This window comes from Sycon ciliatum, chromosome 1 (assembly GCF_964019385.1).
Source record: "Sycon ciliatum chromosome 1, ocSycCili1.1, whole genome shotgun sequence".
NCBI lineage: Eukaryota > Metazoa > Porifera > Calcarea > Leucosolenida > Sycettidae > Sycon > Sycon ciliatum.
Window position 1 is genome coordinate 38,760,186 of NC_088643.1, and position 24,493 is coordinate 38,784,678.

Below are 24,493 nucleotides of genomic sequence, written 5' to 3' on the forward strand. Positions count from 1 at the left end.
CATGCACAAGCACACATACACACACACACACACACACGCATGCACACACACACACACACACACACACGTGCACGCACGCACACACGCGCACACACACACACACACACACACGCACACACACACACACACACACAAACACTGACACAGGTTCGAGTCCTGGTGGTGACAGTCAATTTTTTCTTCAGACTTTTCCCTTTTCTATTCCTCAACCTATGAATGGTTGATAAATATGGTGGTAAAGACCCACCTGGCAATATGGCGGTAAACACACGCCTGCCCACACACGCTCTCTAGGCTGCAAAGTTCTGGCACAGAGCTCTCCTTCTCACCACCACCACCACCATCACATCAGTTCGCGCCTGGCGCCTGGTCGATGCATGGCTGGCGGTATCCGGCATAGCAGGCTGGTACATCAAGTAGCGCATGGCACATAGATGATGACACAGCAACGACATAGCTCGATTGCGACGTACGTTTCGTCCCCGCTGGACTCATCAGGCAATCTTCTTCTTGGATGTCTTCATACGGAGCTTGACTCCCCATATTTATCAACCATAAGTACAGCTGCAGCGGTGTCTTCAATTTCATTCAACCTATGGATGTTTGAACAAAGATAGCGGGTAGCCGTGGATTCTTGTGCTTATAGACATGTGTCGTGACCCGAGGTCGACGAAGCGCATCAATCGTGAAAAGCCTGGCAGGCGAGGGATCGACACCAGCTGACAAGCAATCGGCAAGCTGATGAGTCGCGCCAGCACCACTGCAGTACGGTAACGGCTTACACCTAAACCTGTTTGTGCTCTGATCGCGTGTATGGTGAGGAATGGAGGCTAGGGCCAAAACTGTGGGGTAGTCTCCTTCGGATTGTTTGGTCGAGAACCTGCCGGCATGTATAAGACTATAAGCCTATGATACGTGGAGCGAGGAAACTGGGCATATATCTAGAACCGACGAGTAACGTACTCGCAAGAGGGCCCGGGCTGCTTCGGGATATACATATTTTGGCAGTAAAACTGACATACAGGGATAGGACGAGTCACGCAGCGGTATGAACGGGTATAGGTGTATAACACACTTAACACGGTGTCATCACCGGTAGTATATCAGGAGCTGCAGTATGAACTATTACTTCATGGTCATGCAGTTATTAGAATGAAAGTGGTCACAGCTCACTTTCTTTCTAAAGTGAGTGGAGCATGCTGTCTCTTACTCATCTAGGGCTAAGATACAGCATATTCATGAGAGGATACACAGGCTGACGGGAACGCCAGCAGGTGTAATGTGTGGGAAGTGTGTAACACACGCGGGAAACACAGTACCGAACTAGGACAGTGTAGGGGACCAGGTGACAAGTCCTAGAGACAGCAGGCTCAGGGGCACTCAGCGGAAACGCCGAGTGTCACAAATATCCCAAACTGGAAGGAATTGAAATAATCAGTGTTCCTGGTCATTGTGCTTGTGGCTATGAATAATCGAACCACATTCGCGACAGTCCTTCTCCCCCCCCCCCCCTCGCCTCCCTAAGTTCCTACACGCCACATCCTCAATGTGTGTATGCGGCATTGACACTGAAACCACACGTTTGTCCCCCCCCCACCCCATGTCTCATCGATTCGTCATCCATTCCTATCTGATAAACAATAGCATACAGTATTTGTTTAAACAACCCAAGAAAAGAACAAGATAATACATCAGTACTGGTACCTACCAAATAGATTGTGAGCATTATACTCCAGAACACCATCATGATGAACACAGTCCATGTCCAGGGTCTTGACATTCAATGCATTGCCACCACCTTGGTTGTGAATAGCGTACGGTGGGTTCACAGGATCAAACCCAACTCCTGGGGAAAATACAGTACGAAAAGAGACAGAAAATCGAGCTCACTTCATACACATGAAGAGAAAACAACAGCATCACAACCAAGACACAGCATCTTAACACAACAACTAAGTCTTTTTCAACAACATAGTCATACCCACACTTCAGCACATTTCACCATAGAAAGAGCTGACACGAGCTGGATACAGCACTTACTACATACAGACTACGCATAACGACAAACACAGCGAGTCCATCCGACTCTTTAACAATATCATTTTCACTCCAGGACAACAACGTGGCAGCAATGGCAGCAATGGCAGCAATGGCAGCATGGTGCGCTCAGTCCGAGCAGCAGCAACACATAAGATCAACACTTCCTCTAGTCAAGCTCCAATGTATTCCAGTATAGCCAAACCGCTTTAGGACAACCACCAAGGGGTCAATGAAATCTGTTTGACCTAATGGAAGCTATTCTTATCTCCACTTTACACACAGTGAATACACGATGCTTTGTCCGATAGAGTCCGATGGGTAGGACACATGCATAGTGGTGCTCTATGCTGTTCAATGCTGCTTCTTACTTTCTTGCTGCGTCTGAATGGTAGAGTTTGCAGTAGGACTAGCGTCATCGTCATCGCAAGCACCGTTGCAGAAGTTACTGATCTCATTCATGTCAATCCACAGACCATCCACAGGCAGCAGATCCAGGAACTTTGAAATCTGAAGGCCAACAAGCAAACGACTGATGATCTCCCCGCGAGTAACACTCGAGAAAAGGAGGAACAATACAAATGTTTGGAACAAACATGTTAGGAAAACACATGTAAAGAATACACAGCAGAGTTCTTTCCAAAGGGGGAGGGGTACAGTTCAATGTGAAGAAGAAATCGTCCACTGGTCGACTTGGTATAACTGCAAGAGAACTAGGTGGGCAGCATGAGCTGTCTGCAAAAGGACAACAGTGCCCCCCCCCCAGCATGAGCTGTCTGCAATAAAGGATAACAGTGCCCCCCCCCCCCCCTCCTCCTCCCAACGATCGCATGTAAGTAGGCATTTAACTAAAAACAATGACTTACTTCATTCTTCCAATAGGACATTGCATCTGAACATTACACAGATGCGCATATACACAAATGCATGCATCGTACACAAGCATAATGGCAAACACATGCATGCGAACGCAAGCGTATACACAAACACAACAGTCATGCAGATAGACACACACATAATAAGCAAACATGTGCACACGGACACAAAAGCACACATACCGGTACCGGTACTTCGTATGCACATGGCCTGGCTCATCTGAGCAATAAGCTGAATATACGGAGCTTCTTAGGGTCCACATTTCAGAGTCCCAGGTTAACGCTATGTTAAATTTAATATACTTGTATACCAGTCAATTTCACCGTCTCCACGGCCAGGAACATGTCTGATACTAGTATACACTCAGTGCAAGTGTATAGACTGATACTGTGATAGCTATCCAAACAGTCAAAAGAGCAGAGACCAATGGATTTGCTCAACAGAGAATCTTTTCAAAGGCATTACGTAATCAAAGGCATTACGTAATCAGGAAACAGTGACCGTAGAGGTGCACGTCACATGATTCCACTTGCAAAGCGGGTTACTACTACGTACTTCAGTAGTATTGCAGGTGAATGCGCACTGTATCCCGCCGCCGAGCATGTGTGACTGCTGCTGGCCCATAGGTCTACGAGCATGAGCTGGGCATACCAGAGCTTTATCCCATAGTTCCTCTAGTATGGTACTACAGTCTGTAGACCTGTTGTACTGAACTTTTTAAATAGGTCTACTCTTTGATTGACCGATTGAAAGGTCAGGTAGATGTTGGAAGGCAGTGAGTTCCAAGTACAGTCAACTTCGCTTATAACGACACTCGGCGGGGCATCAAAAAAGTGTCGTTATTCGCGAAGTGCCGTTATACCCGAAGTCTCATTATATGTATTACAGTTGGAAGGGACTTTGCTCTGGGCATGGAAATGCCTGTCGTTATTCGCGAATTGTCGTTATATCCGCAGTCGTTATTAGCGAAGTTGACTGTACAACACCTCTACCTGACCTATACTCACATGCACTCAGCCCACTCAGCATGCTCAGCCCACTCAGCACGCTCAGCCCACTCAGCATGCTCAGCATGCTCAGCACGCTCAGCCCACTCAGCACGCTCAGCCCACTGCCCACTCAGCACGCTCAGCCCACTCAGCCCGCTCAGCACGCTCAGGCACTGTGTAGTACAGATGACAGTTGAAAGTTCAGAACGAGGAAAGCCGCCGACATCATATATTCAGATCAAGTCTGCTATGGCATCCGATCAGCTGACGTTGTCATTGGATGAGAAAAGCGCAGCAAGCTTGACTGATAGGTACAAATGCTACCAGCACGTCATCTTCTGCTAGCCATGAATGCTATTTCTAGTGCGCTGCTTTCCCTACTACGTCATCATAGAAGTTTTAAAGAAGTACTTTCATTGGCATACAACCCTGGTGTCTGTGGACCACACTATTATGCCATCATATTAAAGGGATTTGCATCAAAGAGTACATACAGTACTTCAAAATACTGTACTTACTGGGGTGAAAGAAATCAGGGAATGCCGTTGCTCCAGGCCAAACCTTGCCGATGAATATATTGCCATTCTTGTCCTGAAAATGAGATCAAGCAAACAAAAGCATAGGGACCAGCTCTGAAGGCGATGAAAACACCGCATGACATATTGCTGGGTAAGAGAGACAAACCTTAAGCCAGGTTCACATTTTACGCAACTCAAAAGGTAAAAGCCTGCTGGGACAACTAAGACGAGCTGGAACATCTTGTACAATTCACCCGACACGCGGCACTGCAGTAGTTATTGCAATGCTCAATGACACGCGGCGCTGCAGTAGTTATTGCAATGCTCAATGACACGCGGCGCTGCAGTAGTTATTGCAATGCTCAATGACACGCGGCGCTGCAGTAGTTATTGCAATTCTCAATGTTCAATGTTGATCATATGCAAGGCAGCAGGCAGGGTCAGTGAACGGCTGAATCTGGCCAGTAATTTCATCTTCATGGGATTTCTCTTCCATTACGTCTCCTCAAAATGTGGGCAGGAATTACACTCACACTACCGGCTTAGCACGAACGGTACAAGAAGTAGCTGAGGACTTTGTGCCATGCAACAAGCACAGTTGCGAACTCCCCGTCTACCTGACATACAGCACTCACAACTGGCCACTGGACATTAACACTAACTACTTGGCTCTAGTAATTAAACTGTTCTAAAACAGAAAAGAGCCAGAGAGAGGATAATGCAGCCGACTATTGACGAGGCACGTCTACAGATACCAGTCCACCCAGTACAGCCAGTACAGTCCACAAAAAGAAAGAGATCAGTTTGTCTAACCCAGTCCTGGGCTATCCAGCCATGGCTACACCAATACTAAGATGTCTTGCGAGCTATTCGGAAAGTTATCATAGGAAGCACAATGCTCAAGGTGCGCGAATTAGCCAAGTGTCCGCGGTGTGTATCACTGCACGACGTTGTCGCCTATTCACACTTGCAACGCAGCTGGTTTGTACGCTTGTGTCCCTGCATGCAGTATAAGAACTTGAACGAATTCAACTTTTCCGTCATGTACAATACAGTATGGTGGCGTCCTGGTTCCCGATCTTCACACTCATGAGCACAACATTGACTCCTGGTTCCCGATCTTCACACTCATGAGCACAACATTGACTCCTGGTTCCCGATCTTCACACTCATGAGCACAACATTGACTCCTGGTTCCCGATCTTCACACTCATGAGCACAACATTGACTCCTGGTTCCCGATCTTCACACTCATGAGCACAACATTGACTCCTGGTTCCCGATCTTCACACTCATGAGCACAACATTGACTCCTGGTTCCCGATCTTCACACTCATGAGCACAACATTGACTCCTGGTTCCCGATCTTCACACTCATGAGCACAACATTGACTCCTGGTTCCCGATCTTCACACTCATGAGCACAACATTGACTCCTGGTTCCCGATCTTCACACTCATGAGCACAACATTGACTCCTGGTTCCCGATCTTCACACTCATGAGCACAACATTGACTCCTGGTTCCCGATCTTCACACTCATGAGCACAACATTGACTCCTGGTTCCCGATCTTCACACTCATGAGCACAACATTGACTCCTGGTTCCCGATCTTCACACTCATGAGCACAACATTGACTCCCGTAACTTCTTACGTCCCGTCCCGTCAAATATGAACCAGGATTAAGGAAGTAAAGGTTCTATGTCATGTAGTAGTATTACCTTGATAAAGATGTCCTGCTTTTTACCATCATCCCAAGCTGGGTAGCCATCTTGATTGGCAATACCAGGATCAATGATTACCACTGCAAGGAACACACACACACACACACACACACACACACACACACACACACACACACACACACACACACACACACACACACACACACACACACACACACACACACACACACACACACACACACACACACACACACACACACACACACACACACACACACACACACACACACACACACACACACACACACACACACACACACACACACACACACACACACACACACACACACACACACACACACACACACACACACACACACACACACACACACACACACACACACACACACACACACACAAGGTTACACATGTAGAGGCATGACTGTACTCATAGACCTGTAGATACATGTTCTACAGTTTCACTCTCTCCTGTCCCTGGGGAAAATCGCGATTGTGGCCGCGTCCCCCTCTGTTGGGTTGTGAGCCATTCACGTCACATACTGGTACTCCCGCGTATGTGCAGGGCGCTCTCTATAGCATACACATGGCACATGTAGGGCTCCCCAGTCACTGTGATGGCTCTCCTACGCTTGACAGTTACACGCAGTGCAAGGTGTCCAGATCGCGCTCAACAGCACTTTTCATTTCACTCTTCTGACTCCGGCCTCCACTTCTTCCCGCTTGATATTTGCGAAAAATGGACAAGTTTGTGACTACGAAATGTTGACCGGTCGAAGAAAGGTGTAAATAAAACTGCTAAAGATCGCGCTCATGAATTTGGTGGAGATATTTACGAGGACGGTGCTAAACTTTTCCGCAAGCTGTGCAACCAGACTGTCGACTACACGAGGAAGTCATCGATCACGGCGCACTCAAGCTCGGAAAAGCACAAAAATCGGAAAGCAAAAAGGAAGCATGATGAACATGACGGCGATGGTCATGATGATCCACCTGCCAAACACCAAAGGACAAACAACTCTGCCGGCCTCAACTGTCGTCATGGAGGAAAAAAAGTGTGGCTATCTTTGACTGGATATCGCTATTAGCTGTGATCAACGTGCCAGTGTCTAAAACTGACCACCCAGCGGTCAAAGAGTTCCCCCTGAAGCACGTCTGCAACGGTGGAGCCAAACCTGGCGGTGACCAACTTCGCCGTGTGTACATGCCACGATTGTATGAGTTGCAGCGCAAGAAGCTTGCACAGGACATTGCTGACAAGAGCCTGGCCATCATTTTGAACGAGATATTCACCGAAACGTATGCCATAAACAAATTAGGAAAAGTTGTAGGATGCGGATGCAGTTTTGAGAGCTCTGCATCCTTTTGTGAAAGTAGTCCCAAATCCGCACCTGGCCGCGGGGTCTTTCAACCCTGGCAATGGCTCTAAATGCTGGTATGGATCTTGCCCTACTTGGTTATGACCAGCGACAAGAGCTTGGCCGAAAACACAGTATCAATGGCTGTGATGGATTTGCAAGGCCAGAACTGGTCTGCGCGCTTCGGAATGCCGGCATCGGATCCTCCTGGACTTCCGCCACTAAGTGCCAAGTCGATGTCTTTGCCAGTCTTACCGAGCAAATTCTTCACCTGACCACGGAAGTATCATCATTTAATTCATTGAAGGCCAAGTAATCTGTATCAAAAGCGAATTAGGTGAATTGCAGAAATCCAGAAAGCAATCGTATGCAGCTACTGCCCGCCCATCAACCTGCACCCAACCACAATGTACGCACACAGCAGACACACGCTCGCCAAATGCACATGTTGCACCGTACAGCACTATGGACCCTTACGCACATAATCATTCAACCAGAAAGGTCATGGGTGCACCGGATCAGCAGCAGACCATGCCTGCGTGGCCAAGCCCCCAACTTGATTCAGACTGGCAACAACATGAAACCAGGCGCGACCGTCGCGCCCGTCCTCAACAGGAACGCGACAGACAGGGCCCACTTTCACCTCGCGCCAGCACTCCTGCAGAGCTAGGGGAAGATCCAAAGAGTACGGAACCCGGGCTTAGGCGCACTATCACCTCCAGCTACAAAAACCCCGCCCCCTGCACCAGGGAAGTCGCAGCTCTGTGGCGTCCAGCCCGTCAAATATGCAGCTCTATATGTGGGAGGAATTAACCCTGGCTGCCACGCAGATGAAATCGTACATTGGTGCAGGGATCGGGACGTTGAGGTCGTATCATGCAACATTTCAGAATCCAAATACTTTGGCACCGCTTTTGCACATGTGCTGATAGACGCAAAGGACATGGATACAGTCAGCAAACCCGACTTCTGGCCGTCAAACGTCTCTGCCCGACCCTGGAAATTCAAATCCGATGATGATCGCACTTCAGGCAGTGTAGACCAGCGTCGCTACTCAACAAACGAGAAACAATGAGTTTAACACTCAACCCATTGGCTCCACCTTTCCGTCCTGCACCCACAACCACGCACACAACTTCACACGCAAATGCTGATCTATTCGACTACTCTGTGGCCACAATAAATGCCCGCTCCATGAATAACAAACTGGCCGATCTCGCAGATTTTCTTATGACATACAACCCCCTAGTTGTCTGTCTCACAGAAACATGGCTATCCGCAAGCCAGCCTCCCACAGTTCCTGGCTATGACTGTTACCGCAGGGACCGGCCAACACAGGAAAACCGGCACAACAGGAATGATTTACGGGGCTACGGTGGGGTTGCTATTTTAGTCCAAACTGGAATATCTACTACAGTCCGTCAGCGGACTGACCTACACCTTCCCGATCTGGAGGCAATGTGGGTTGAACTTACCCTACCTTCCAACTCTCAGCTCGCCAAACTCTATTTAGGATCGGTGTATCGGCCGCCATCATTGACACACCGCCAAATTGATAATTTCTTTACTCAATTTCAATCCATCTTGCAATGCTTATCTATGCCCGACTCCATGCTTCTCGTCTCTGGGGACTCCAACGCTCATTGCTCGGAATGGTATGGATCGACCACAGATGCGGTTGGTCATCAACTGCTTTGTTTGCCTCAAATGCTCTCCCTATCACAGCTCGTTACCTTTCCCACACATTACTCCCAACACAGTGGTTATTCCAGTGCATTAGACCTGGTTACGAGAGAGCTTGAAAGCTCAGGGCCCTACGCTATGCTTTTATGCTTTTTTGCCTAGCTCATCGTACATGTTCTAAGAACTGATGGAAATGTCTTTTTCCGTTGATTGGCCGCATCACTGTATTACAAAAACGTTTCAATCGGTTCGAATATTATGAGTTAGGCAAAAGTATTTCCAGAATTTATTGCGGATTGTTATTTCTCTAATAATCATCTACTTTTGGTTTGCTCCTTCTTTTCTTTTATCTCCTTATACTGTAAATCAACAAATTTTGGCCGATGAGAAATAGAAACCTCTCTATTAGAGAGGTTAAGATGCACGTTATTTCCGACGTGACGCGCAATTTCACGTCAAATTTGAAATCGATCGGTATTTTTGCTCTCACATGCATCCATTGCTCAATCATGCATCATTTGCCTATATGACAAACTTTGGCCTGCGATTTACTTTGGCCGGTTGGTACCATGTACCAAGTGGCGAAATCAGAGAATTGAGTTGATTTTAATACAGTAATCGGATTTTCTGGCCTTTTTGTAGTAATACATGTACATTGACCTGTTGAGCCAATGACGACGTCGAATGCATGGTTGCCTGTGGAGCACATTACATAACTTTACAGTCTCCTAAAATACGTATCCTGTCCGACGGCAAAAGAGGCTGCAGATTTAGTTTTTCTGCGCGTCGACGGGATGTCTGCGACGCGAAAGTTCAGCTCGCGTTATTTGGCTCGCACGTCGAAAAATCAACGCGAGTGACCTGCTGCTCACGTGGAAATTTGGACATTACATAACTTTACAGTCTCCTAAAATACCTATCCTGTCCGACGGCAAAAGAGACTGCAGATTTAGTTTTTCTGCGCCTCGACGGGATGTCTGTCCTGACGTTTACTGGGACCGGCTTCGACTCTGCCGATCACGGGCGTTCTGGACTCAACGGGATGTCTGTCCTGACGTTGCCTGGGACCGGCGGACTCTGCCGATCACGGGCGTTCTGGAGTCGACGGGATCTCTCTTCCGACGTTTCCTGTGACCGGCGCTGAATCGCTCGTTCACGCTTATTTTGGAGACGACGGGATCTCTCTTCCAAAGTATGTTTATGCTGACGCATCCTATCACCTATTCGGCGTCTATTCTAATTTAATTTCCTCCTCGTCTCCCTATTTCTTTCCAAATCTCCCTCTACATCAGGGAGTTGTATACATAATACGACGAATATTGGTACGGTACGGGACAGATACAGGAGCCTGCAAATATTGTGGACAGCTGTTATGTACAATCCTGTAGAGCCTTTGTAGTCACAGATACGGGACAGATACGGGACAGATACGGGATAGCTCCAGCCGTGACACAAACAAACAAACAAACAAACAAACAAACACCAAACGAGAGAGCTTGGAAGCTCAGGGCCCTGCGCTATGCTTTGTTGCCTAGCTCATCGTGCATGTTGTTAGAACTGATGGAAATGCTTTTTCCTTTGATTAGCTACATCATTGTATTGCAAAAACGTTTCAATGAGATACTGAAGTACAAGTAACGCCTTCTGCATAGCTATGGGACCGGCGCTGACTCTGCCGATCACGGGCGTTCTGGAGTCGACGGGATGTCTGTCCTGACGTTTCTTGGGACCGGCGCTGACTCTGCCGATCACGGGCGTTCTTCTTCTTCTTATTATTATACTGACGGCAACTAACATCCATTCTGATTGCATTTACTCGTCTCCCTACTTCGTATTTTTTTCAGAAAATCTCCCCATACAGCAGGGAGTCGTTTACATAATATGACTCCCTGCTGTATGGGGAGATTTTCTGATTGCATTCACTCGTCTCCCTACTTCGTATTTTTTTTCAGAAAATCTCCCCATACAGCTGGGAGTCGTTTACATAATATGACTCCCTGCTATAGATCTACATGACTGTATATACGTTATAATTACTCAATCTGATACGTTATAATTATTATGCTATCAGCCTACATGCGATCCCCGGGCTGGTCGACAGGCGGACCAGCCAGCCTGCTAGTGGGTTCTCGGCCTCGCACACAAATCCACACAAAATGTTACTGCACTGAATGCATTCCCCCGATACACTTCGCATATATACTCATTCTCTTGATGGTACCGTACTCTTGATGGTACGGGACAGGTAGGGGATAGCGCCAGGCATGTCGATGGCACAAACAAACAAACATATAGTAGCCAGCTGTCTTTGCTGGTACGGTACAGTACGGTACAGATACGGGATAGCGCCAGGCGTGACACAAACAAACAAACAAACAAACAAACACCAAATTAAAGCTGTGTGGACCCTGGCTAGCGCCAGACGTTACTGAAGTAACGTCTTCTGCATAGCTACGGGAATTAAACCTGTGTGGACCCTGGCTAGCGCCAGACGTTACTGAAGTAACGTCTTCTGCATAGCTACGGGAATAAGTTATAATATAACCAACAACCCACTACTTCTTTCTAACCTCTCAACCGCCGCACCGCTGGGTACCTCCGACCACGACATTGTCCTCGCCAGACTCCAATTACAAGGTCAGCGAGACACACAAAGTGTTGCCATCCCTGACGAACCAAGTCAGTTCAACCCTAGCTTCCTTCGATACATCCCTCCGAGCCTGCGAAGAGTGGTCCCTCGTTGGTCAGTGCTTATCGACTATCGATTGGTTCAGCGAGCTCCAGATTCCTCTTGGTAACCCATCCCATTCAGTGGACTTACTCAACCATATACTGATGAGCACAATATCGTCGTACGTTCCTATGCGCCGCATCCGACAGCCATCCAATCGCCCACAACTTTCCCAACCTCCCTGGCTGACACCAGCCCTGCGAGCTCAGATCAAACGCAAGCGTGATGCAGTCAGTCTGTACAAACAATTCCCAACACCCGCAAATCAGGCCAGATACAAGACAGAACGGAACAACACCCGCAATCTCTCCCGCTCAGAGCACCGTGCTTACGCTAACTCCCTTACACTGTACTCACAGGCCACAGCGCCAACATCACGGCCAACGCTACATACATTTATCCGATCAGTACATTCACCACCCAGCCAGCGACAGTTCACAACGCAACTAACTGTTCAGGATGAAACGTTTACATCACCTTCTGACATTGCAAATGTTTTCAACAAGCAGTTCGTAGCATTTGGCACCTCCAACAATCCAGAGTGGACTATCCCGCCCATTGCTGACACTGATAGCACCTCCTTCTTCACAGACATTAGAACAACTCCTACCAGCGTTGCTAAGTACATAAAACGCCTCAAGCTGCACAAGGCAGCTGGCCTGGATGGTATTACAAACGAACTACTAAAGATCCTTGGTCCGTCAATCTGCGATCCATTGAGTTTAATTTTTAATCTGTCCTTCTCATCTGATGTTTTTCCATCTGTCTGGAAACGCTCCGTTGTTGTCCCCATTTACAAAAATAAGGGCAGCAAATCCGATCCAACAAATTACCATCCTATTTCCCTCCTTTCTGCAATATCGAAGCTGTGTGAGCGCGTCATGTACGACCAGTTGTATGCCCATGTAAACCCTCTACTATCTCCAGCCCAGTCTGGATTCCGCAAAGGAGATTCTACCGCGTGGCAACTTGCACGCCTTACTCAGAACCTGTTGGAATGCAGACATCAGCACAACTTCAGCCTAGTTTGTTTCTTCGACCTATGAAAGGCCTTTGATACAGTGTGGCACCGTGGTTTGTTGGCCAAAGTCGCCACCTTCAACATCGGTGGCAATGTTCTGCGGTGGCTCGAAAGCTACCTATCCTGCCGGGTCCAACAGGTCAGGGTGTCCCAACCGCTCGAAGTATGTTCCGGTGTGCCACAGGGCTCAATACTTGGTCCTCTTCTCTTCTTGCTCTATGTAAATGACTTAACTCGCGTTCCAAATACCTCCCTGTACGCCGATGATACTACTCTTGAGGCATCTGAACTTTCTCTGCCCATGGTGTGTAATTCTTTGCAGTCGGAAATTCGCTCAGTGGTTGAATGGATGCGTCTCTGGAAACTTCGACCTAATGCTGGAAAGACTGTCATATTGTGCATTCCACTTCCCTGACGACAGGACACCCATCCCAATTGTTAGCCACCACAAACACCTTGGAGTCATCTTTGACTCAGGCATGAATTGGTCCCACCATCTGGAGTATCTCGAGCGCCGGACAAGTTCGGCTGTTGGTGTTCTATACAGTCACATGAGCCATTTACCACTAGTATATCGTCGGGCTTTCTACGCCTCCTATATCTTACCCATAATTTTATACTGTAGCATTGTTTGGTGCAGTGCTGGAGCAGGAATGCTTACGCGGCTTGAACTAATGCATCGCAGGATTTTGAGAGCGATATTTCGCTACCCACTTGACACCCCATCAACAATTCTGTATTCCCAATACAAAACCTGTCCTTTACAAACCATGATTAACAGACTCTGCTGTAGATTTATCCATCAGATTAAACTGCTGAAGGCCCCAATGCATATTCAAAATGCGCTTAAAACTGGTTTAACTCCTCTTCGTCAAGTCGTAATTCACTAAGATTCCCTATTTCAAGAAATAACTCAATGAGTCGCTCGCCTGTTTTCATTAGCTATTAGAGAGGTTCAGTGATTCGTTGTCAACTCGTAAACGAAACGAGATCGATTTCGTTTTGTATTCGGCTCGTGCAGTGCCCAAAATAGGTTCAGTGACTCGTGCACGAGAAGACAGCGAGTCGCATCATGATTGCCATGGTAAATATGGCGGAGAGAAAATTTGAAAGATCTTTCTGCAAAATTTCTTCGCGCACGACTTTTTCAGCTCGGTTCTTCACTGCCCGGCTGGTGATGCCGCCCAGCTTCGGCTCCGACCGTGACAGGGCGTTGCCGATGTCCTGCCAAGCCCTATTCCCTTGCGGTAAGGCAAAGACGTTTTCATGTCCGGAGGACAAGATCAAGTTCAGCAACTTGATGTCATCTAAGACTGCAAACTTCCGAATTCTTCTGCATTCTACAGGAGTTGCTCCAGAGGGAGACACGGGGGTGGAGGGGGACGTTGGGGGAGCCTGCACTTCACTTGACATTGCGGAAAAAGGAAAGGAAAAATTCTTACCAAACACAACGAAAGTGAAAACGAAAGAATCGATAATCAACAAAGATGAAAAAATTTCAAAAAAGTCAAAAAGTTTTCACACTTTCTGGGGCAGATCGATCTCGGAGCTGCATACGAATCAGACAGGCCGGATTCGTAAAAACGAATCTTCTGAACGAGATGTCAACGAGACTCTAACCCGGACCGGGTGTCAGCACTCGTTTCGTTCATGAAAAACGAGTCACTGAACCTCTCTATTGTCTCTGGGACTCGCTTCCCCAAAAACTGAAATCATGTGAAAACATTTCTGCCTTTGTTCGTGATCTCTCGGACCATCTCCCGTAAACCTAATAATACAACTAATACTTGATTTGCAGCCCAATCTCTTCTTTTATTGTTGTTGTTCTGATTTGCACTTGTTTTTTTTTTCCTTTGAATTTGAAGTTCTCCCAATCCTTTCCAAATTTAATCACTTTCTTTCACCTCTGGTAGTTTCCAGAAACTGACCGTGGTTGGTCCCCTGGGGGAGGGAAAAAGACCCAAGTGCCATCAGTATGTGTGGCACGTGTTGTGGGCTGCCTTTGGAGTGAAAAACTTGTCAGTGCCTTCTGGGTTCAGCCTGGTCCCATAGCTCAGTGGTTAGAGCATTGCTCATGACAAGCAGGGTCCCAGGTTCGAGTCCTGGTGGGTCTGGCGTTTTTTTCTCTTTTCAGGCAGTTCACTTCCCCGACTGATCCTTTGAATAATAATAATAATAATATTTATCCGCAAATTACACCGCAACTTATGCCATATTTATCTGCAAATTGCACCGCAAATTTTGAGATTATTCCGTGATTTTCCCCGGGGACAGCCTCTCCTTGCACGACCCTTGACGCCCTGGAATTGGTACAAATACAGATCAGCTAGCTGGACGTACACATGTACAAGGACAGTGATGTAATCAAAACTGGTCCAGGGCGTCAGTTTTGTACTCTGGGTTGGATTATACCGAGCACAACTGTAGTATGGTGTGCAACTACCATACTTCCCGCAGTGTTTGTCGCACCTAAAAAACCTTCAAAACTCAAAACTGCGCACACCATTCTAGCTGTGTCAACTATCAAACGACAACTACATGCTACTGTTCCCAGCTACTAATAGTAGTACTAGTAAATAGCAGGTTTTCACTGGGGTCATAGCCACACTGATAAATCAGCAACACACACACATGTACAGGCCCAAACAGGTTTCTTCTCCAGTTTGTGAAGCACATCTCACCATAGTGCTGGTCATTGCTGTGGAGCTTGCTGACAAATGTGTTCATCTCCGTCTTGGGGAAGTTAGTCGGGGACAGGGTAAAGTCCTTGTACTACAGTACAGTGCAAGAAGAAAACAACAACACCACCACCACCATGACATACTTCAAGTACATGTGCCCTAGTCGGCGTGACCAGTGATCATTTACGTCGCACAGCAGAAGCAGGAACGCAACTGCATGACCGTAAAATCAGGATGAAACATAAGAATTCGTTCAACTTTTCACGCCCATGCGATGGGTGCACAAAACAATGGAGTTTGAATGTGAAACAGCGAACGGAGTTAGACTAATCACGTATTAATAAATGCAGACGGTTGCTGGATCCACGGCGCACCTTTTAACAGAACTGTTCATGCATGAAAAGTGCGAAACCGTCACTAAATGCACGTGGTCACATTGTCACATTTTCATTGGCAGACTAATTCTGTGGAAGTTCATCGCAGTTAATCTGCACTAAAGCAATGCCAGGTGAACCTAATAGCTAAGCGATCATGCAGACCTGCTCTTTGCAGAATCGTATTCTGTGAGTGTGTTCAATCCTTTTGCCAGACAAACAGAGAGAAGCTTGTTGTTTTGATTTCTGCTCCAAGTTAGTTGTCCTCTGGCATGCATAGACCCAGAAATGGTATTCATAGGGGAGAAATTAATAGTAAGAAAAGGACCAAGGAACTACAAGTTATGCTAAAATGTCCACTAACACCACCGGTTACTTGATAATCAGCTGATGTGGATAACATTGCACAACACTGACCGACGGTACTGACGTTCTACAACTAACTGGCTATCAGCTCTAGCATGTCTTGGGTGCGCACTCCAACAGCCTTCAACAGCCTTCCAACTTTCCCCTCCTATGTTATCATAAATATAACTTAGAACCTTCCAAGTTGGAAGGCTGTTGGAGTGCGCACCTTCATCCTTGGTCCTTTTCTTCACTACTCAAATGAAATCGAACACCTGAAGACAGTCGTTATAACGGACAACTCGATGATTGAACAAGATAATTATAGGTAGTCGATGACCAATTTTCAATGATCGTTTCATCCTTACAAATGCGGATATCATTTCTGGGGTCTATGCATGCCAGAGAACAACTTATAAGCGAGAAAACAGCATTTCTTCTGTAAAAGTTGTTTCACTTCCAACGAGGTTTGAGCTGTGATTTGACTGTGCTGGAAAGTATTTCGGTTTCTATTCCGTCAATTTCTGCTGCTTATCCAGCAGTTTACTAATTCCTCCTTCTTTGAAGTCTTTCCTTGCATCCTTTTACATGTGCTTTTCACCCCAATCTCAATCCTGCCCCCCCCCCCCCCCCCCGAGCAGTGTTAGGAGGTCTCTTGTCCTTCAATAAGCCACCACCCAGGGCGAGACTTATGTACTGAATTTGACGGTGGCTGCTCCTGACTGATTTGATAAGTAGCATAATGTACTAGTGAGTTAGCTTACCGAATCCATGTAGTCAATGTCAGTCCACATCGTATCCAGAGGAATCTATCAATAGCATTAGCAACAAGAGCAATGAATACATGTGTACATACACGGGGCACGGACATACACGCACACACGCGCGCGCGCATGCACATACACATGTACACACACACACACACACACACACACACACACACACACACACACACACACACACACACACACACATCCACACACGCACGCGCATGCACATACACATGTACATACACACACATACACACACACACACACACACACACACACACACACACACATCCACACACACACGCACGCACAAAGGTACATGCTCACACGATCCGTTCTAACACTTTCGTTTCACAGTGCACTTATCACCCACAGCATTATGAACAGATCCATTGCGTCCTTGCACTGATTTACAGTGCACCAATGACAACAGCACAGTTGCCAATTGAAAAATATGTTACCAGTCCCCTGTATTTGATTGTCAGCCAGTACAGTGGCCACTGAGATTGCTGAAGTCAAGGCTACAGTGAAAGTCAGTAATTACAAATGCAGTATGGTATAAAGGAGAGCTATACATGCACTGCAGAAGTTACCTGGTGGGATGCATAGTTGGACACAACAGTTTCCAGAGCCTCCACATTCTCGTATCCGTAGCGGCACTGGTGGAAGCCCAGTGCCCAGTAGCTGCAACACACAACACACAACAGCCATCAAACACCACAACACACAACACACAACAACCATCAAGCACAATAATGTGACTGAACGCTACGTTCATGCAGATCTTGGGTGCAGCGGCCAAAACGTCTCTTCTTCCTCCAGTCCCCCCCCCCCCCCCCCTCCCTTCTCCTCTTCTCTGCATCCCTCCCCTCCTTCCTTCCTCAAGCATGGGTACATGTACGACAACTTACGGTGGCATATGAGGACGGCCGATGACCTGCTGATATTGAACGGCCACTTCTTCAGGAGTGGGGCCCAGGAAGAAGTAGAAGTCGAGAACACCTGACAGTAACGGCAACAGCACACACAACACCTACGTATAACATACGGGTACAGTAATGGCTACAGCATACACAGCAAGCATAATGTATGTTTCGGTTGCTGTGTAATATGTGTATGCTGTAGCCATTACTGTACCGGTGCTGCTTTGGAGAGCCATGGCACAATGAGTCAATGACTACATCCAAAGTGCATGACAAACAAGAACAAGACCAGCTGCTCCTGAAGACGTCTTCTCTATTCGTTTACATATGCTCCTCTGTACATCTGGACAAGATTACTCACGACACACTGCACAATATGAATGGCACCCAATGGCGTCCTGTGCTACCAGACGCAGTACATGTACAGTAGTAAGAGCAGTAGCAACTGCATGGCTGTAGGAATGTGTGAAGGCTAGCATGCTTGTAGCAACTGCATGGCTGTAGGAATGTGTGAATGCTAGCATGCTTGTAGCAACTGCATGGCTGTAAGAATGTGTGAAGGCTAGCATGCTTGTAGCAACTGCATGGCTGTAAGAATGTGTGAAGGCTAGCATGCTTGTAGCAACTGCATGGCTGTAAGAATGTGTGAAGGCTAGCATGCTTGTAGCAACTGCATGGCTGTAAGAATGTGTGAAGGCTAGCATGCTTGTAGCAACTGCATGGCTGTAAGAATGTGTGAAGGCTAGCATGCTTGTAGCAACTGCATGGCTGTAAGAATGTGTGAAGGCTAGCATGCTTGTAGCAACTGCATGGCTGTAAGAATGTGTGAAGGCTAGCATGCTTGTAGCAACTGCATGGCTGTAGGAATGTGTGAAGGCTAGCATGCTTGTAGCAACTGCATGGCTGTAGGAATGTGTGAAGGCTAGCATGCTTGTAGCAACTGCATGGCTGTAAGAATGTGTGAAGGCTAGCATGCTTGTAGCAACTGCATGGCTGTAGGAATGTGTGAATGCTAGCATGTTTGTAGCAACTGCATGGCTGTAAGAATGTGTGAAGGCTAGCATGCTTGTAGCAACTGCATGGCTGTAGGAATGTGTGAATGCTAGCATGCTTGTAGCAACTGCATGGCTGTAGGAATGTGTGAATGCTAGCATGCGTGTAGCAACTGCATGGCTGTAAGAATGTGTGAAGGCTAGCATGTTTGTAGCAACTGCATGGCTGTAAGAATGTGTGAATGCTAGCATGCTTGTAGCAACTGCATGGCTGTAAGAATTGCCCATTTCACAAGCAATGATGCATTGTGATGTGAAGTGGGGATTGTATGAGGAGCGGAGAGCGGAGATATAACAGTGTATACCAACCCGAAATCGGGTTTTCCTTTGCTCGAGATAGCATTTTCAAAACGCAGTTTTACTAAAATTTGACAAACAAATTTTCGTAAGGAAAACTGCTCCACACGTGATCCATCAGCTCAAACGCGGGAACTCTAGCTTCTTCTTCACCCTTTTTTCAGCGCATTATAGATCTTATTAGGGAGGGTACCCGGGTGGGACTGTTATATCTCCGCTCTCCGCTCCTCATACAATCCCCACTTCACATCACAATGCATCATTGCTTGTGAAATGGGCAATTGCATATCGGAGCTTCGAGCTTCGATATAACAGTGTATACTTCACAGCGCACGTCAACCGGCCTCCGTGGCAACAGTTATTTATGCACAAATGGCGACTACGAGCGTCAGTGATATAATTTTGACGCAGCAAACCAGCACACCCAGGCTGGAATATAACACAAGGCCTAACACCAACTAAATGTGTGGCCACATGAAAACCAAAATCTGGAAAATATTCATATCCTAGTATGGCGGGACGCTAACACTGGCCGTCCCGAAATTACTTGTAATGCGTACACTACGCAGGTAAACTAGCGGATTAGTCCAGAAGGTATGTTTTGCACACAGTCATACCATCATGACGTACACGAATAAGCACACTGTCAGCATTGTTTCAGGGCAGTGTAGATGCTGGCACAGCAGCAGCCAATACTCCAGTTGCGAACTCCTGCTGAATGCGGACTGACGCAGCAGGCCTGGGGTCTCTGAGATAGAAGCGCCGGAACGTAGACTCTTGTTTCCAGCCAACGGCGCGCATGACCTCATCAGCTGACAGGCCAGCGCCTGCAGCCGTCGACGATGCAGCGGCTCGGGTTGAATGTCCTTTGAACACCGACGTGTCAACGCCAGCGGTGGACAACACGGACACAAGCCAACGAGAAATTGTAGCAGCTGATACCGCACGGTGTGGCTTGCGGGCCGAGATGAAGAGCTGCTGAGTACCTGAGGGTCTCAAAGCCTTTGTGCGTTCCAGGTATGCTGCCAAGTGGACTACAGGGCAAACTGCTTCCACCTGATATCTGGCTACGAAGACTCTCTTCAAGCTGCCAGAGCGCTGTGTCTTAGTTAATGCCAACAATTGCAGTGAGACACCTTCCGGCGACAAACCAATGGAGTCGGCTGACAGATGCCGGAGCTCAGATGCCCTGAAAGCACCTGTTATAGCCAGTAGAAAGCACAACTTTAGGGTGTGCTGCTCCAGGGACAGATCCTTCACCGGAGGCCAAGATTGGAGAGTGCCTAGCGGGATTGCCGGGTCCCAGGTAGCCGAATAGCGAGGCGCAGGTGGACGTTGTTGATAAATGCCACGCATCAACCGGGAGACGAGCGGGTGTTGGCCGATCGCGTGGCCGTCCATCGGCTGCAGGGTACTGGACAGTGCAGAGCGGTACACTCCAATGGTCCGGTAGGACTTCCCTGCCGACACTTGGTCCGTAAGGTACTGCAGGACAGTTGCTATGCCGGAAGATGGCGAAACGGGATTAATCTCCCGTTGACGGCACCACTGACACCACAGTGACCAAGCTGAGTCGTAATGTTTCCTCGTTCCTCCACGCCAAGAAGAACTGAGGAGCGACGACACGTCTGCTGAAAGTTGTTGATGCTGCCATATACGCCCGACAGCGGCCAAGCGACTAGGCGCAGCTGTCTCGCTTCCACGAGAGGGTGAACGTCGCCCTGCTCGTTCATGAGTAGACGAGGGTGATGAGGCAGCATTATAGGTTGGTCGACACAGAGGCTCAGTAAGAGGGGAAACCATGGGGCTCCTCTCCACATCGGGGCAACTAACACACACTGAGCTACCTCCTCCCTCTGAATCTTCCTCAGGCACCTCGTCAGGAGACAAAACGGAGGAAACAGGTACGCATTCAGGTCTGACCATGTGAAGCTGAGAGCGTCGGTCCTCCACGAGTGCGGGTCTGGCTTCCAGCTCACAAATCGGGGTAGCTGGGCAGCCGTGCGTGAGGCAAACAGATCCACTTCCAGAGGAAAAGCAAGTTGGTTGGCTAGTCTCTGAAAGACTTCCCGGTGGAGTCTCCACTGTGCTGCTCCCGTTTGCCGTGACCAAAAGTCGGCTTCCACATTCAATTCGCCTGGCCGGTACTCGGCTCTGATGGTGATGTCTTTCTCCAGGCACCATTGCCACAGTTGTTGGGCTTCGCTGTTCAGCTCCGGGCTGGTGGTTGATCGCATTTTGTTGATGCACCATACAGCCGCCTGGTTGTCGATTTCGATGATCACATGAGCAGACCGAAGGTCCTTCGCGAGCGATTGTAGACCAAAAAAGGCTGCACGTAGTTCCAGGCAGTTGATATGAATGTGCTTCTCCGCCACCGTCCAAAGGCCTGATGCGTGGCGATGACCACAGACTGCTCCCCAGCCGACTGTGGATGCTGCATCCGTCTGCATGACCAGGTCTGGAACTGGCAGAGGAATAGAGCGGCCGTTGACCTCCTCCAGGTGCTGAAGCCACCAAGACAGATCCTCCAGTGCTGCTGCGCATAGCGGGACGGTCTCCTCCCATGGTACTTGCCGGCGTAGGGCTGATGCCCGCACTGATTCCAGGCCGCTCAAATGCAGGTTGGTGGGAAGAATCGCGGGTGCTGCAGAGGACAGCAGTCCCAGGATGCTGGCAAGTCGTCGAACCGTACTCTGTCGCTGGGCAATTAAGCTCCGGCAAGTTGTCAACGTCCGATGGACCTTGTCCGTGGGGAGTTCTAATGTCATGGCTATTGAACTGACCTGGAAGCCCAGAAACTCCACCACTTGTACCGGCTGCAGCTCTGACTTGCTGAAGTTCACCTGGAAGCCTAGGGCCAGCAACAGATGAATGAGATTGGCCACATGCTGCAACGCCTCCTGATATGATCCGGCCATGATCAGAATATCGTCCAGGTACACGACCAGACGTACACCCTGTTGGCGGAGGCAGGTGATCACCGGGTGAAGGAGCTTGGTGAACTGCCGTGGAGCAGATGCCAGGCCAAACGGGACAGCCGCAAATTGGTACTGCCGACTCTGCCACTGCACCGTCAGGAAGCGACGGAGGGTTGGATGCACTGGCATGGACAGGTATGCGTCGGTTAAGTCCACTTTCACCATAAAATCGTTCTTTATCAATAGCTCCCGCAGCGTGGCGATACCTTCCATTTTGAAATGGTGGTATTGCACAAACTGGTTCAATTCCCGCAGGTCGGCCACTGGGCGCATCTTGCCATTCTTTTTCGGTACGACAAACAGTGGACTGAGAAAGCCAGGTGTACCAGGGGGCACCTCTTCCAGGGCACCCTTCTCTTGCAGTGCCTGTACTTCCTTCGTCACCACTGCGGTCAACTCTGAGGACATCTGCCTGGGGAGTGGCTTCCGCCACTGGACTGGTTCCCGACTGAACTCCAGGCAAAACCCTTGCACATATTGCGTGACTTCTGGGTCTCCGGTCAGCTGACGCCAGCGTCTGGTCTGACCACCAATTCGGCCGCTCGGACGTCCCTGGACCTCCGAGTCGCTCACCCTCCAGTCCAAGCCCCACTCGGGTAGCTGGGTGCCTTGACATTGCAGGTCTGGTGGGAGCGCCTGCCAGCACACCTCTGGCAGGAAACGTTTCAGGCATTGTTTGGCTTCGGAGGGCCGTGCTTGTTGCCGGGCTGTTGTGGCGACCGGGGCTGCCACTGCGGCTTCTTGGGGTAATGTGGACGGTGAGGGGCATGGCTTGCGGAGGTCCACCCGTCCCTGCGGGCTCCGCTCCCTCGAAAAAACGGCTCACGGGAAGCCTCTGAAGGCTTGCGGCGTTTGGCGTTGCCGTCCCCCTGATCTTGTCCGAAGCGCGACGACCGTCTGTCTTTCCCAGCCACATGACCATGACTTGGCGGCAGCTTACGCAGTACGTCAGCCCAAGCCTTGTCTGTTTCCGCCTGCTTCGTTATCTGCTCGTTCAGGGCAGGGCCAAATAATGACTCTCCCGGGTTAGCAAACTCTGCAGTGGCCAGGCTGGAGAGCTTGGGGTGGATCTTGGATAAATAAATGGAGCGCCGTTTTATGGTGAGTGCCTGGTTAGCATCTCCCAGGAGACGCAGTGCTGCCGTAGCGGCCTCCCGGATCTGTTGACCTTGCTCACCGAGGCCAGAGTTTTGCGTGTGTTCAAGTATGTCACACAACGGACCCACCACATTCAATAATTTCGCCTGCGTCAGGTACTGAGGCCTATCGGGCCGAGCCTCCGAACGAGGCGGCTTCTTGTCAGCCCCATACACCATGCGGGCGACTTGTGCATCCAAAGCCGGGACTAGTGCTGCTGGAGTGTCAGGGCGAGGGTAGCGACGGGAAATGGCCTGCCGGGATTTGCGTCTGAGTTCTGAGCGAAGACATGACTCAAGAAACTAAGTACTTAGCAGTTTCGGGCGAGACATGACGGGTAAAACGGTGCTCTTCCTCATCCCCGTCCTCCGCTGGCCAGTCCGTGTTGGGACCCACACCGTCGGACACCAGGCTATGTGTGCTACCGGAGTCCAAATCATCAGCCTCCACACCCGCCAGCGTCGGACCAAGCGGCAGGTGGCATACTTGCGCCAGATCGCCTGGATCTTCAGGACCACTCGGGTCTGAGGGGAGAGGTCGTAGCCTAGGTGGCCCTCTCGAGGTCGACCGAGCAGCGAGTGGCTGCAGCGTGGGAAAATTTGTCGGGTCGCCCTCAACGGACCCACCACGCGTATGCTCAACACCGGCTCTGGAAGCCTGAGCGGGCTGACTACTGCTGGCAGTAGACCTCGCTAACGAGGAGTCAGCCGATTGGGAAGCAACCGGGATCAGGAGTGGATCAGTTTCCGGGGTACATGTCCCATCCACGATCCGCGAGTCGTGCTCTTGCCCGGACTCCAAATTTCCCACAGGCATGGACGTGTTGTGGCCTTCCAGGGATGCCAAACGCCTCTCCAGTGGGCGCAAGGCATGGTCCAGAGCCTGCTGGACTAGCGAAAAAACATCCTGAGGTGCGGAATCCATACCGAAAACTCAGACAACAGAAAACTTCAACTACACACTTCCTCGAGCAAAGAAAAAAGGTGAAGAAGAAGCTAGAGTTCCCGCGTTTGAGC

The 24,493-nt window shown here is 49.0% G+C and overlaps 1 protein-coding gene across 1 annotated transcript in view; it reads right to left on the reverse strand.

Annotated features, from left to right (window-relative positions):
* Positions 1 to 24,493, reverse strand: part of LOC135824801 (uncharacterized) — a 46,491-nt gene that overhangs the window by 6,968 nt on the left and 15,030 nt on the right. Inside the window, exons 11-19 of the mRNA XM_065337516.1 lie at positions 17,999 to 18,089; positions 17,681 to 17,771; positions 17,082 to 17,126; positions 15,599 to 15,689; positions 6,143 to 6,225; positions 4,421 to 4,493; positions 2,904 to 2,929; positions 2,409 to 2,547; positions 1,709 to 1,846 (exon numbers count right to left, since the gene is read on the reverse strand). Coding sequence (XP_065193588.1) covers positions 1,709 to 1,846; positions 2,409 to 2,547; positions 2,904 to 2,929; positions 4,421 to 4,493; positions 6,143 to 6,225; positions 15,599 to 15,689; positions 17,082 to 17,126; positions 17,681 to 17,771; positions 17,999 to 18,089 — 777 coding nt within the window. The remainder of the gene's footprint in view (positions 1 to 1,708; positions 1,847 to 2,408; positions 2,548 to 2,903; positions 2,930 to 4,420; positions 4,494 to 6,142; positions 6,226 to 15,598; positions 15,690 to 17,081; positions 17,127 to 17,680; positions 17,772 to 17,998; positions 18,090 to 24,493) is intronic.